The following is a 14,439-nucleotide window of genomic DNA, read 5'->3' as shown; positions in this document are numbered from 1 at the left end:
TAACTCACAATTAATCACAAATTTTATATCTGTTCTAAAAGTACAAAAAAAATCTAGGTTTTCATACTCTTGTTAACAAAAGTGGAAAAAATGTTAAACTAATAAAAATAGTTCAAATGAATTTTTGACGTCAATGGCAGTGAATGAATAAAAAATAAATAAATAAATTTGGGGGCGCCAGGCGATTAAAGTTTTTAATCGTAATTAATTGCAAGACTTCACTAGTTAACTCGCCATTACGTCTATAGCCGTCAATGGCAGTGAATACGTTAATGAGCACATAATGGACCTTGTAGACTGTTTTGCGGCACTGGGGATTGAAATGGTGTTTGAAATGCATATTCTGTGTTAATTATTCCGTTAGCTAGTGGTCCAGTTGTTGTATTGGTTATTGGTGGTGCTTTCTAGTTTGTTGCTACGTGGTGGTGTAATTTTGCCGTGACACCGTGATTGTGCATAACATGGGGAAGAATGACTTTACTGTTCCTGTCTCGAGAGCGTCACAATATGATTGGAAAAAAATCAACATAAGAGCAAAAATGTACTCTTCAACGAGCGACAATTTCAGGTTCCATTGAAGAAAAAGAAACTGTATGTGATGTATAAATGCGCCAAAGACATTGCAGTCCCACTACTCTGCTACTATGACAGTGATTTTGATGAGAACACCAAAGCCAGTTCCGACTGATCATAAAGCAAAACACATGAATGCAGGACCATCCAGTTCTATTAAAAGCAAGCAAGCAAAATTGTGCTATAAATCAGGTTCGGTCCTGCTGCACTAGCGCAAAGGGCAAAGTATTGACAAAATCACCACACGTTGAGATTGATCTAAATAATTAATCAGCTACACAGAGACAGGCCGACGAAAAAGAAAATTCATGCTTTTGCTGCATTCACCTGCACTCGTTATGTTTCCCCCTCATTTGTGGGGAATTATGCGAACACCTCTGTGTGACGTTCACTGTCACGACAACGTCCCGTTGAAAGTCGATGTGACCGCCGCTGGCAAACAGCATTCATTTCGTGGGTTCCAATTTGCGTTTGGCTCACGACTGACCAGGCTTGACGAGAGATTCCTCGTCCACATTCCGGGCCCTGTGCTTCCGGCTGCTTCCTCTATCTCCCCGTGCTTTCCTAGTGCAACTGTCCGGGAAAAGGTGAAGCGAACGCGGCATAGTGAAAGTTTTGCAGCCGCCCCGGCTGGCCGCAAGTTTCTCCGAATGCAGTTGAAATGCGGCACAACATACCAAACTCGTTATGACTGTGCTCTGAAACGTGGGCATACGTAATAACGCGGTATTGTCACTTCAGTGCAGAGAGGTTTCGAACCAGAGTCTCACATAGGTGCGCTGTTGCGTGCTAAAACATTTACCTGTAATGACAGGTGATACGTTCAGGTATTCACTTTCAAGTTGTTCTATCGTTAGCACGATCGAAACAACGAGCGGAGAACGAACGCGTACCCGCGACTGACCTGGTCGTGCTTCGTGCTGTGGGAGACTATTGTTCCCCCCTCGTGTATGGTAATCCACGCAGGAGCACGCTCGGCTGGACCCACTGCGACAAGTCGTCCAACTACTTTGCAGCAAAACGCAGCACGCAGTCCACGGGCAAGTAGGGTAAATCTTGTTTGCCGGATCTTTTACACCGCGTCCCGCCGCCTGAGATGGCGCATGGTCGGCCAGCTGTGACGCATAATCGCTCCTGACTTGGGCTCACAAGCAGAGCCGTCCCGGCCGGTGATGAGCAGCCATATCGCTGCTACTGCTGCTGCTGTGTGCGTGCGTGCGTGCGTGCGTGTGTGTGTGTGCGTCCCAAGTGGAAGCGGCCGCGGTGGCGTCATCCCGGAAAACACCCACATCGTGCGTGTGTGCGCGCATGTGTGTATGCGTCACCCCCCATCTCACCCTTCAATTGTTGAAGGAGAGAAAGGGGCTCAGATAAATTCATTCCAGGGGGCAGGGCGAAAGGGTGCCATGTGGGAAATTACCCGAGCCCCAGTCCTATGTTATTATTAATTCATTCGTGCACCTCAAACAAAATGTCTGAAATAATGTATGCAGATATATGCAAATAAAACCATATTATTCATCACTTGGTTAGGGGTATCGAAATGAGGGCAAACATTGTAACCTATACTGTAGCTTTCAAGTTGGAATTGGCTTTGGGCCATATTCCATTTTCCAAGTTGGTTATGAATGTATTATTGTTCTTCTTTGTTTATGGCTCATTGAGAACATTTTGTCCCTCTCTATGTTTCACTCATATAGTTGACAATAAAAACACAGCTACGATACCAAACCCAGAGAAGACTTAATACAGAAATCTGCATATATAATTGGCATTATCATTCTAAATGAATTTAAAACAATGAAACAACAAAAAAGTTTTGGAAATGGGAAAAGGCTTCCAATAAACCTTTGCCGAGAAAAATGTCCTGCCCCAAAAAGTAAAATATTGGGGGAAAAAGAAAGAACAAAATCCACAAATAGGTGGATGCGCGGGTGCCGAACCGCGAGTATCTGGGCCAATATGCAAAAATAGCCATCATTTCCTCCTCCAGGGGGCGCCACAAAATCGAGGGGAAAACTCACCTTCCAAATAATTTTATTCTCAACTGTTTTTTGGATCATTTGCAGTGATTAATAATTGCCCTAGTGCACCTCATGGATATCGGATTTTCTAAAGTACGTTTGTTTTGTTTCACTACTGACAAGTAGCCTATTTTCACAGTTTTTCAGCACAGCAGGCCACTTATCGATTTGGCAGTTTTTACGTCGAATGGTGTTCACTGCCAGACTGACACAACGATGACGTTCCGCAGCCTCTCTTTTCATACTGCCCTTTACTGCACCGTGAGACTCATCTGACTCATTATGATCCACCCACCGGAATATTTTATCCTTCAAATTCAGACTGAAAACACACTTATTCTGGACTGCTATTTATTTTTAATCCATTGTTGCGTTCATAATTTGGTTTGCTATTTTAAATGAATGTTTATGAATTGTTATCTTTATGGTACTGTTTGATTTTCTTTCTTACTGTCTTTTTAGGTTTTCCTTGAGGCATCTATCTTTTTCTTTCTTTCTTTCTTTTAAATTGTATAGTCAAAAAATAAAATGAAGTTCAAATCCTTTGCTGTATTTTTATTTTATTTTAATTTATTATTTATTTAATCTTATTTTTTTGGGGGGGGGGGGTTCTAATTCTTCGTTTGGTTTTTCTTGGCCAATGTGAGTTACGAATTACTAAAGCACTTCATTTTTTTACATGCTACATGAATTTTTGCGTGAATTTTGCGTGCGACTTCCGGTATTAACAGGAAACTGCGTTTTGTTTTACGCGCTAACTGTTTGCGCTCGTCTGAGATAAACAGATTCTAGAAAAAAACATAAACCAGTTTGTGGTAAAAGCAGTTGTCACAGCAAAGAAAATGGGAAAACATCCAATCACGCTTCCTACTAATATAAAATAGAATGATCAGGAGGGAAATAAAAAGAAAAGGCACGAACACACTGGTATTGGCCGGTAGAGGACGCTATATTTTCTCTAACCGGAAGTCGTTTAGACAGCACATCCTGTTATTAGGCAGGTTGTCAGGAGCAGCAGGTTGGTTAACGCTAGCTATCTTGTAAGAGATTAGGGGATTTAGTGAATGATGACATATTTACAAGCGCGAGAAAATAAGCATCGCATCTGCATTTTTGCACTGTACAGCAACATCAATTTGGGCAAAACAACCGTGGCGAAGGCGTCGTTTTTATATGGAAACAGGCACGATATCTCAGCATCCGGCTAGATATCAGACACCGAAGTTTTTACATCAGTGTTGATTTTTATAAATGCAGCAAAATCACTTGATGGAAGTCGACATGGAAAACATTCAGGAACATCTACAGCATGAGGAGGACTCTCTCATCGGCGGCATTGCATCCCCGCGGTCACGCTCCACTCGCATGCCGGTCCAGAGGAGCAGCATCTGCTCTCGAGCTTACTTCGTGGTGGTGATGGTCTTCTTTCACGTCTACATCCTGAATGTTATCGCCCTGTTGATGTACGTGCACTACAATAACGGCCCAGGGGATCTTGGGAGTGGTGACCGGCCGTCCTCGTCTTCTGTCGGCGACGGGGACAGTCCACTTCACCCCGCGCCTCGATTAAGGGAGCCCCGTGAGGAGGAGCAAAGTTTCAGACTTCCTCGAATTGAGGGCATCCGGGTAGGCGAACTGCACGGAGACGCTGAACTTTGAATTCTTGTAAGATTTACGTCCAAGCTAAAATGACAACACTTTAGCCCAAATGTTTATTTTTGTAGAGTGACTGCAAAATGCAAAATCTGCCCCATATTAACTCATTCACTGCCATTGACGGCTATAGACGTCAAAAATTCATTTGAACTATTTCTATTAGTTTCACATTTTTTTCCACTTTTGTTAACAACAGTATAAAAACCTAGAAAAAATGTATTGTACATTTAGAATAGATCTAAAATTCCTGATTACTCTTGAGTTAACTAGTAAAGTCATGTGATTAATTACAATTAACAATTGTAATCGCCTGATGCCCCCAATCAAAAAAATATATATATTGTAAAAAAAATTAGGGGCATCAGACGATTAAATTTTTTAATTGTAATTAATCGCATGACTTCAATAGTTAACTCACGATTAATAAAAAAAAATTATATCTGTTCTAAATGTAAAAAAAATAAACATTGTAGGTTTTCATACTCTTGTTAACAAAAGTGGGAAAAAATGTGAAACTAATAGCAATAGTTCAAATGAACTTTTGACGTCAATGGCAGTTAATGAGTTTAACTTCCCCATATTATTCACAATGCTTCTTAGGTTGGACATGTTCAGCCGGTGTCGCTTGGGTCGGACAGAACGCACAAAATGAAGACGCTCAGCCTGAAACCTCTCTTATTTGGTAAGTGTCACAATCCTCATACACGCGGCATCCCTCTCTAGCCACATTTCAATGTGGGAGCGAATCTGTCCTCCCAGCACAGGTCCAGGTTTCAGGACGATTAGTTTTGCAGTCAGGGACAACTGTGACAGGCTTACTGCTCTGTGCTTGAGTCGAGTCAAACGTAGTTTCACAACTGTGAGATGAACGCAAAAATAATCTTCGTGCTGTATTAATTGTTTTCCAGAAGGAACAAAAATGCTTAAGAAGTGCATTTACAGTATTTTGTACTAGGGCTGCTCGATTAGGAAGATAATATTATTAATCACAATTTAATTTATACACTTAAGTCATTAATTAATTTAATTAAAAATGTTAAGACAAATACAATTCTTTGAAACACTATAATTATGCATGTTCCTTTTGGATGAAACATTAAGTTAGTTATTTAAACATTTAAAAAAGGGACAAATGTATAAATTTAAACAAATCAAACAACTCATTATTAATAATCTGTTTTTTAACGATTATGCTGATTTTATAATTGTTGAGTCTAATAATTAAAATTGTAGTGGGGCAAGAGGCGATAAAAAAAATTAAATTGTAATTAATCGCATGACTTCACTAATTAACTCACGATTGATCACAAATGTTATATCAGTTCTAAATGTACAATAAAAAATTCTAGGTTTTGATACTCTTGTTAACAAAAGTGGGGAAAAATGTTAAACTAATAGAAATAGTTAAAATGAATTTTTGACGTCAATGGCAGTGAATGAATAAAAAAAGAAAGAAGAGAAGATAAAAAATTTGAGGAGTCAGGCGATTAAAGTTTTTTATCGGAATTAATCGCATGACTTCACCAGTTAACTCACCATTAATTACAAATTTCATATCTGTTCTAAATGTACTATTAAAAAAATCTAGGTTTTCATACTCTTGTTAACAAAAGTGGATTTTTTGGGCCATTTTTCACTTCATATTGTGCATTCTAGCGAATTTCCAGACTAAAAATAACACATTACTCAGTGACACCATATTTGCACTTCTTTTGTATGAAAATAAAATGAAAAACAATATGAATAAAATAAGGATGTCATATCTAACATTATTTACCGTATATCCGTTTGTGACTCATTTTTTTATGCATCTATTTTTATTCAATTTTCTTGCAAACATCTTGGGTGGCGGCCAGTTTACTTGGGTGGCCCGCCCAAGTATTAATATGGTGCGGGAAACACTGTGCAAGCATGTACTAGTTTGCACGAATAATAACGTGACTTGCCCACAGGTCTGTACTAAAAATAGCTCACCAGTGATGGAACACTGTGACTTACTAATTATAATTGAAACAGACAATGAATGCTATATATGTATTTGTTTATTTACTTAAACTTCACATGGTAAACTTTTCTAAATGTATCAAATATTCTATATTTTGTTTAAAAATAAAGTATATTATGTGCAATGGGGGAAAAAATGCCGTTTTTATTTCGCCAAATATTTCAAGAAAGATACTTTATTTGCAGCCCATATCGCTGCTGGCCAAGGTTTTTATGATGAAATGTTTTTGGGTCAGAGGTCCCTGGTTTCCTGTCAGAAGAGGAGTGCCGAGTGGTGGTGCAGCTGGCTCAGCTCAAGGGTTTGATGGAAAACCAGATGACAACAGCCAGCCGGCGGCAAGGAGAGGCAAACCATCCATTGCTATCGCTTAGCACAGAGGAGGTCTTCAGTCTGTTGGACCTCAACCAGGATGGACTGCTGCAGAAGCAGGAGGTGAACATCGAAAGCAATTGATTTACATCCGAGGCGACGATAGGAGAAAGCTGTTAACCAGGCAAAACTATTTCTAAAGCAAACTATACTGACTTCTTGTGCAGATTGTGAGTCACTCACGCTCTCGAGATGGGACTTGGCTGAGCCCGGACAACCTGCGTCAGATACTCACTGGTCTGGAAGCCTGCTCAACCGGTTTGTGCTTCTGCTGCATCATTGCATTCGGGATTATTATTTTTTTCCCATTATGAAAAAGTGCATCTTATTGATATAGTGGTGTAAGTAAATCATTTATAGGGAAGTAACGATAATCCAAACGTCACAATATGAACGTCGTCATCACAATATAGTAGGGAGGTTGGCGATATAAAAAAGAAAAAAGAGCTCACCATACTGTGTAAAAACACGTTATTGTAAATAAACAAAACAAAAAAAAGGCTTTAAAAAAGCACACTATTGTGTATTGTACACAACAGGGACAAAGAAATAGGCTTGGCCAGTCATTTTATTTTAAATGTCTATACAAAGGTAATTAGTTACGGTCATAATTATACATATAGTACAGGTAACATTAACATCAATGCACATTAATGATCTACAATCACTAACAAGTGGTCGTGGGTCTTAAACGTAGGTGGCCTAAACATGCCTAATTAAAATGAAACTGCACTGATTAACTACCAGCGGGTACTGGAACTACATAAATGAAAATCAACCTGGCGTTTTTAACAGACATGCTTCATTTAATATTACACGACGACGACGATATTGTGGCAGTTATAATTTTGCGATATCACAATATTGCTGTTATCGTTATATCCCTACTGATTTTACAACATTATAAACATAATATAAATCATCTTTGAATTGTGATGCAAGTGAGCCCTTTCGAGCCTCTCGTCTCAATTAAAGTTGGTATTTAAATTAATTAATTAAATAATATGTATTATTAATTTAAAAAATAACAATATAATTAATAAAAAATATTAGCAATAATTAATTAACTTTTAAAAAAGCAACCGCGACAGTGCCAGCCAATTTCGAGCATTTTAACTCATCTTTCAAGGCAAGCAGAACATTGTGTACTTTGACTACACAAACTGCATAACAAATGAAAGATCGCGTTCCATTCTTTCATTAGAAAAAAAAGTATGTTTCTACCTTAATCTGATCTTTAGTAATCACCATTTGAAAACAGGTCATTTGAGTGACATTGAGCGAAAACTGAAGGAAAAAAGATACCTTTTCTGCACAACTGTGACTTTGACACTAATATTTTTTGTTTAGTGACGCTTTGTGAATTTGATTTAATGTGACAAAGGCTTTGATCATTCACATCATCCTTGAATACATTCTATTTCCTAACATCCGCCATGTTTCAAACGTAAACGTCGTTAAACGTTTTTGGCATTAAATGATTAAATTGTTGTAAATTGAGTTTATTTATACATTTTTGGGTTTGAATGATGAGTTAAATGGTTCTCTTCACATTTTGACACCAGGAGACCAAGCCGACCTCTAACAGTTGATCAATAGTATCTCGATATTGACAGCTTCAAAAAGGAAGCGGCCGCTGAGTTTAGCTGAGTCACCGAAAGGCGTAAAAATTTTGTATTTTGCCCTTCAGATCCTCGTTTCATTTCATTCTAAAGCTCAATATCCGATGTAAAGAGTAAGTGATCGGCGTTCAATAGAAATGTTAACTGGAGGATTATTCAAGTGGTTTACAGCTAAGTGTTTTGCTAATGGCCCGCGCGTGTCTCTTGAAAGGGACCCTCGACCTCGAGGAGTTCAAACATGTTTACGACGTGTCCCAAGGCTCGGGAAAAGAGCAAAGCGGGAAGCCCCGTAGTCAGTTCAAGCAGAGAAGCAAACAAACGGGACTTTATCCAGGCCCGGGATCCCACCACGTGCTGCAGACGCTGAGAAGAAGGTAACGCCACAAACGCACACTCGATCTTCTATTTGTTTTACCGTGAAATGTTCACGCTGACCTTTCCTCAGAGTAATCAGTCTGACGCGTGCGCCCACGGCGTTGGTTGACACGAGCGAGCTGCTGCAAGTTTTTGCCTTTGAGCCGGGAGACTTCAGCGACGCCCATCATGACAGCAGCCCACCGCATGCCGACGCCGCCTGCTCGCACACGCGACTGGCGGGAAACGCCTCGGCGCTCGCAGAGGTCTCTTGCAGGTGTGCGTCCCGCGATATTAGTGTGCGCACAGTGGCTGACATTCAAATCCACCATCAGGCGTCTGTCCGTTTGTGGCAGGTATCTTACTGTGTTGATCTACCTGAGCTCGGTGGAGGAGGGCGGCGAGACGACGTTTCCCGTGGCCGACAACCGCACCTACGATGAACTGGTGAGAATTCAAAACCCTTTTTTCTGAAATTTGCTGTGTTAGGTACATCATAGCATGGAAAGACAAATTTCCAAATTTCAGCCTGATGAGATCAACGTTTTCAGAGATATTGCAGTTATATATATATTGTTTATTTATATATATATATATTTTTTTTTTTTTTTGCAAAAATGGCCGTGGCCACCGAATATCGGATTGCCTTTTCTCAGCAACCATTGGTCCGAGTTCCGCAAATTTTTGCATGAGAGGTATGTTTGACGTACATTTTCTTCAGGCCTTTATATTTAACTACCATCACTAGTTTACAGAACTCCATCCTCTAGGTGGCACTCTTGGTTAAAATAATCTTTGTGCAGTTTGTCGCTATTTTTACCCGGCGACTGCCACCTCTGGCCCAAAGCGTAACTGCAGCATCTGTGTCAGGCTCGTTCAAGGTGCGCATGCGAGTACGTGCACGATCTTAAAGCGACAGCCACTGTTGACAAACAAAGACATGGACTGTGGAGTGCGCTGGGTCTACATACTCTATTATAAAGAGAAGATAAAAGTTAATAGATGCAGTCAGAGTAAAACAGTCAGGGCTCTTCGTATTCATCCTGGCATTGGTGGAGCATGCATGATGTTGTAGAAAATGCTTTAACATTACCCTTTTAAACGGCACAATGCACCTTTAACTCATTCACTGCCATTGACGGCTATAAACGTCAAAATTGATTTGAACTATTTCTATTAGTTTTAAAAAAAATCCACTTTTTTTAACAAGAGTAAGAAAACCTAAAAAAAAATATTGTACATTTAGAACAGATATGAAATTTGTGATTAATCGCGATTTAACTAGGGAAGTCATGCGATTAATTACGATTAAAAACTTTAATCGCCTGATGCCCCAAATTTTTTATCTTTTTTTTTATTATTCACTGCCATTGACATCAAAAATTCATTTGAACTATTTCTATTAGTTTAACACTTTTTTCCCACTTTTGTTAACAAGAGTATGAGTATTTTTTACATTTAGAACAGATATAAAATTTGTGATTAATCGTGAGTTAACTAGTGAAGTCATGCGATTAATTACAATAAAAAATCAAAAAAAGGCTCTTGCCCCAAATTTTTTATAATCTTTTTTTTTAATGAATCTTTGATAGTGAATGAGTTAAAGATGCAGTGGAAATTTCCATTTCATCTTTAAACCAAGACCACCATCTAGAGGAGTCAACAAATATTGCAAGTTCTTCATGAAACTTCATGTTCCCATCGCCACGCTATCCTCTATCTCAATTCCCACAATTATTAAAAAGAAAAACACTCCAGTTTTTTTCAACTTGTAGTTGACGCTTAGAGCTAAATTTTTTAATATTTGTGTTGATGAGGTTGGGCGTGTCCCTTGTGAATTTCAAGGTCAAAGATCATTTACATCAAACGTACTTTCATGCAAAAACAAATGCCAGATTTGAAATCTTAATGATTTCCCCTTTCCAGTGATACCTTTTGAGTTTGAGTTTATTTTGAACATGAAAAATAATTTTTATTAAAAAATATATATATTTGTACATTGTTTTAAGTTCTCACATAGACTGTTCCATAATTTCACCCCAAAGTTTGTACAATTAATGTTAACTAATTTGCTGCCATTGACGGCTATAGACGTCAAAAATTAATTTCATTCTAATTACGATGACCTGATGATCGCCTGATTTTTAATAATCTTTTTTTTTTCTTTTTTTTTCAAAGAAGAAAGGATTATTAAAAATGAGGGGCATCAGGTGATAATTTTTTAAAATTGTAATTAATCGCATGACTTTACTAGTTAACTCACGATTAAAAAAATATTAAAACTTAGGGGCGTCAGGTGATTAAAATGTTTAATTGTGTTTAATCGCATGACTTCACAATTAATAACAAATTTTATATCTGTTCTAAATGTGCAAAAATTCTAGGTTTTCATACTCTTGTTAACAAAAGTTTAAAAAAAATGTTGAACAAATAGAAATAGTTCAAATGAATTTTTGACGTCTATAGACGTCAATGGCAGTGAATGAGTTAATTGAATGTTTTATGGTAACATTATTTTTAACTTTATAAATAATATGTGCTGTCTGAAAACTCACTATATCAACACATTTTAAGACTTTTGACTGTTTTATATATGTTTTAAAATTTGGACTAGTGTTTGCTGAGAAAATGCAATTAGAAATTTGCCGGCCTCGGATATAAAAAAAAAAAGTGAACAAATTGGAATATCTCAGAAATCGTTGCTCTGATCAGGCTAAAATATTAGAAATTTGCCTTTTTATACTGTGAATTACTCTTGACCCCAAATTTCACCTAACTTTGAAAGGGGTGAGGTTTCAAAATGTCATTTTTTTCTGGGTCATCTAAAGCGGAATGACTCAATATTGAATGGAACAACCAGTCAAAGGAAGAAATGACGCGAATTCTGCGAATAGCCAGACGGTGCTGACGAAAGACAAGAATGTGATAACTGGGATTACCGTAGACACATCACAGCTGTTTGTGTATTCCAGGCACTGGTCCAAGATGGAGTTGATTTAACAGACACCCGGAAAACATGTGCTCGAGGGAACCTGAGAATAAAACCCACTGCTGGGACGGCTCTCCTTTTGTACAACCATCTCTCCGATGGCCACGGTAAGAATAGAAAACACAGTAACAGGTACTTACTGTATGTAAATAAATAAATAAATAAACCTGTGGTCCTCATCTCGTCCCTTGCCTGCCTCAGGTTGGATGGGCGAGCTGGACGAGTATTCGCTGCACGGAGACTGCCCGGTCAAGCGCGGCCTGAAATGGGTCGCCAACAGCTGGGTCAACGTGGACCCGGACTACCAGCAGCAGGCCCGTTACCAGAGACTCGTTGCTGAAAGGCATCGAGCTGATTCAGGCATGGAGGAACATCCCCAACCACTTTCGCACTTTGACCTCCACCAGGATCTCTAACCCAGCTCCTCATGTTGACATGTTTACCTCAGTGTTGTATACATTTAAAGGGATATCACTTCCAAATTCCACAGTTTGGTCTTGCATCATCCCCGTCCGTTTTATAAGGAAAGATTATTATTATGGAGCTCATTGGACTGATGCCTTTAGATATAAAAAATATGTATTTAAAAATTGAGCACGCCTTAAATGGCACATATTTAAGAAAGAAATGAAGGGATTTAAAGCAATCTTTTTCACATTAATCGGTATCTCTCGCTTCTGAAGATATCTCGATCAAATGTTCAATAGAAATAGTTGAATTATTTTAAGCTTTCGAAAGGTTTGCTTCACCTCGCGCCCATTGAGGGCTGATCTGTATTTAAAGAAGAAAGAAGAATCTGGGCCATCAAGAATCATTTCATCTATAAGTATTTATAACAAATTTAATTTATACTTTTATAGTATTTATTTTAGAGTTATTTATTGCCTTTTGGCCAGTTGTTGGAATTCGTATTTATTTGTTGTTGCACTGCCTCTGTCTCAATTGTATTTAAGAAATGAAGTGTGTAAAAAGTTTACTCGGCGTGTTCCTTGTTTTTTTACACGAACTTCACAATATACACTTTGTCCACTAGATGTCAGCAGCATGTAAAATATGGGAAAGGTCATTCGACGCTTTAGCCGGCTGATCAGCGGGAAATCTTAGATTTATGCAAATTTCTGGAATAAATCCCGCTGTTCTTGTGTGATGCAGTATGGGGACGATTTGCACCAATATGGCAACCACCGTGAAGGTGCATTTTTAAAGCAATATCGCTATTTTAACGTTGACAAATACGTCATCACTGCACCTGTTTATGACAATAATTAACAGTTCAAATTTTGAGTACAAAGTTGATCAGCAAAGTGGTTCAGATAATAATGGATGGATAGTTTATAAAGAAATGAAATAATAATGTACAGTTGGACACTTACCAACATTGCTTTTCTTATTAATTTGATAGGTCTGAAAATAGATGTCAAATGGAGTTGGAAAGGTACAACTTGGCATTTAAAAAAATGGCGTATTCTAAATTACTGTCAGTTTGGTTAAATTAATAACAAATAACATCATTCAGATTAACCACTACTGACCCAAATTGTAAAATTGACCTGTGTCATTTCCACAGAAAGAACAAATCATACAACTAGCAATAAATGTGGATATTAGCCGGATATGTGAAGTATAAAGGCTGCGTTCGTTGTACAATATTGATGAGGTAAAAGCTCAGCTTAGAGTCTTTTCCAGGGGTTCCTATTTTTAACTCATTCACTGCCATTGATGGCTATATACGTCAAAACATATTTTGAACTATTTCTATTAGTTTAACATTTTTCCCACTTTTGTTAACAAGAGTATGAAAACCTAGTGGAAAATATTGTACATTTAGAACAGATATCAAATTTGTGATTAATCGTTAGTGAAGTCATGCGATTAATTATGATTAAAAAATGTAATCGCCTGATAACCAAATTTTTATAAAAATGTTCCTTTAAAAAAAATTAAAAAATATTTAAAAAATAATAATTAAAACTACTTTAAAACAAAAGAAGAAGAAAATATTATTAAAAATTAGGGGCATGACTTCACTAGTTAACTCACTATTAATCACAAATTTTATATCTGTTCTAAATGTACAATAAAAATTGTTTTAGGTTTTCATACTTTTGTTAACAAAAGTGGAAACAATTTTAAACTAATAGGAATAGTTCAAATAAATTGTTGACGTCTATAGCCATCAATAGCAGTGAATGAGTTAAGAGCAGTTTTGTTCTTACATTTCATGTCGATTAATTCAATTCCATCAAGCATCAACAACACGTCGACCATTTTCTGGTAATGGTAATATACATTTTGGCCACCAGATGTCGTCTGTAGCACACGAGCCTGTTGGCAAGCTCTGCGTGAGAAAGGCCATTATAAGATGCTGTAATGGTTGGCCGGTGCGGTCAGCGGGACGTTGGCGCACATTATTAAACCCGCAGTTAAGACACTAAATCAAAGCAGCAGTCCGTCAACCTTAGATTTATGCACGTATATCTGGAATGAGTCCCCAATGGAATGTCGTGTGGTGAAAGTAATCATCCGCTTCAGAATGACTGGAGGTGGAGGTGGAGCGGAGGTTTTGCGGTTTGCACCTGCAGCTTGATGAGGCGCAAAATGGCAGCCGCCAATGAAGGTGCATTTTTGAAAGCCTTATTAATCCGCGTGACTCTTGCCGTGCCGTCCCATCCACGGGACTCTGTCATTGTACCGTAGCGGGTTTTGATGATGATGATGATGATGATGATGATGATGATGATGATGATGATGATGATGGTGTGTACGTGCGCGCTCCCATCAGCCAATCACGACGCAGCAGCGGGGGAGGGGGACGGGTGGAGGGGTGACGACAATGCCTGTAACGTC

The 14,439-nt window shown here is 38.3% G+C and overlaps 2 protein-coding genes across 9 annotated transcripts in view; one reads left to right on the top strand and one right to left on the bottom strand.

Annotated features, from left to right (window-relative positions):
* Nucleotides 1-1,645, bottom strand: part of LOC147179826 (cyclin-dependent kinase 17-like) — a 60,487-nt gene extending 58,842 nt beyond the window's left edge. For 2 of the 8 annotated variants that reach the window (XM_086067247.1, XM_086067250.1), the window contains exon 1: nucleotides 901-1,011. In XM_086067247.1, the coding sequence (XP_085923373.1) occupies nucleotides 901-926 (26 nt within the window). In that variant the 5' untranslated portion in view covers nucleotides 927-1,011. Of the gene's footprint in view, nucleotides 1-900; nucleotides 1,013-1,466 lie in introns of those variants that run through there. The other 6 variants (XM_086067252.1, XM_086067253.1, XM_086067248.1 and 3 more) reach the window with 6 other exon arrangements.
* Nucleotides 1,646-3,582: 1,937 nt separating this feature from the next.
* LOC147179825 (transmembrane prolyl 4-hydroxylase-like) lies at nucleotides 3,583-12,566 on the top strand. Its single transcript, XM_086069184.1, has 9 exons — nucleotides 3,583-4,223; nucleotides 4,854-4,935; nucleotides 6,494-6,690; nucleotides 6,795-6,885; nucleotides 8,461-8,623; nucleotides 8,695-8,880; nucleotides 8,960-9,050; nucleotides 11,576-11,699; nucleotides 11,794-12,566. The coding sequence occupies exons 1-9, from the start codon at nucleotides 3,849-3,851 to the stop codon at nucleotides 12,006-12,008; spliced, it is 1,524 nt and encodes a 507-aa protein (XP_085925310.1). The 5' UTR covers nucleotides 3,583-3,848; the 3' UTR covers nucleotides 12,009-12,566.
* The last annotated feature ends 1,873 nt before the right edge of the window (nucleotides 12,567-14,439 follow it).

The sequence above is a fragment of the Leptonotus elevatus genome, chromosome 2 (assembly GCF_054856555.1).
Source record: "Leptonotus elevatus isolate MCC_2025b chromosome 2, RoL_Lele_1.0, whole genome shotgun sequence".
Lineage (NCBI taxonomy): Eukaryota > Metazoa > Chordata > Actinopteri > Syngnathiformes > Syngnathidae > Leptonotus > Leptonotus elevatus.
This window is presented reverse-complemented; position numbering and strand designations above follow the sequence as displayed.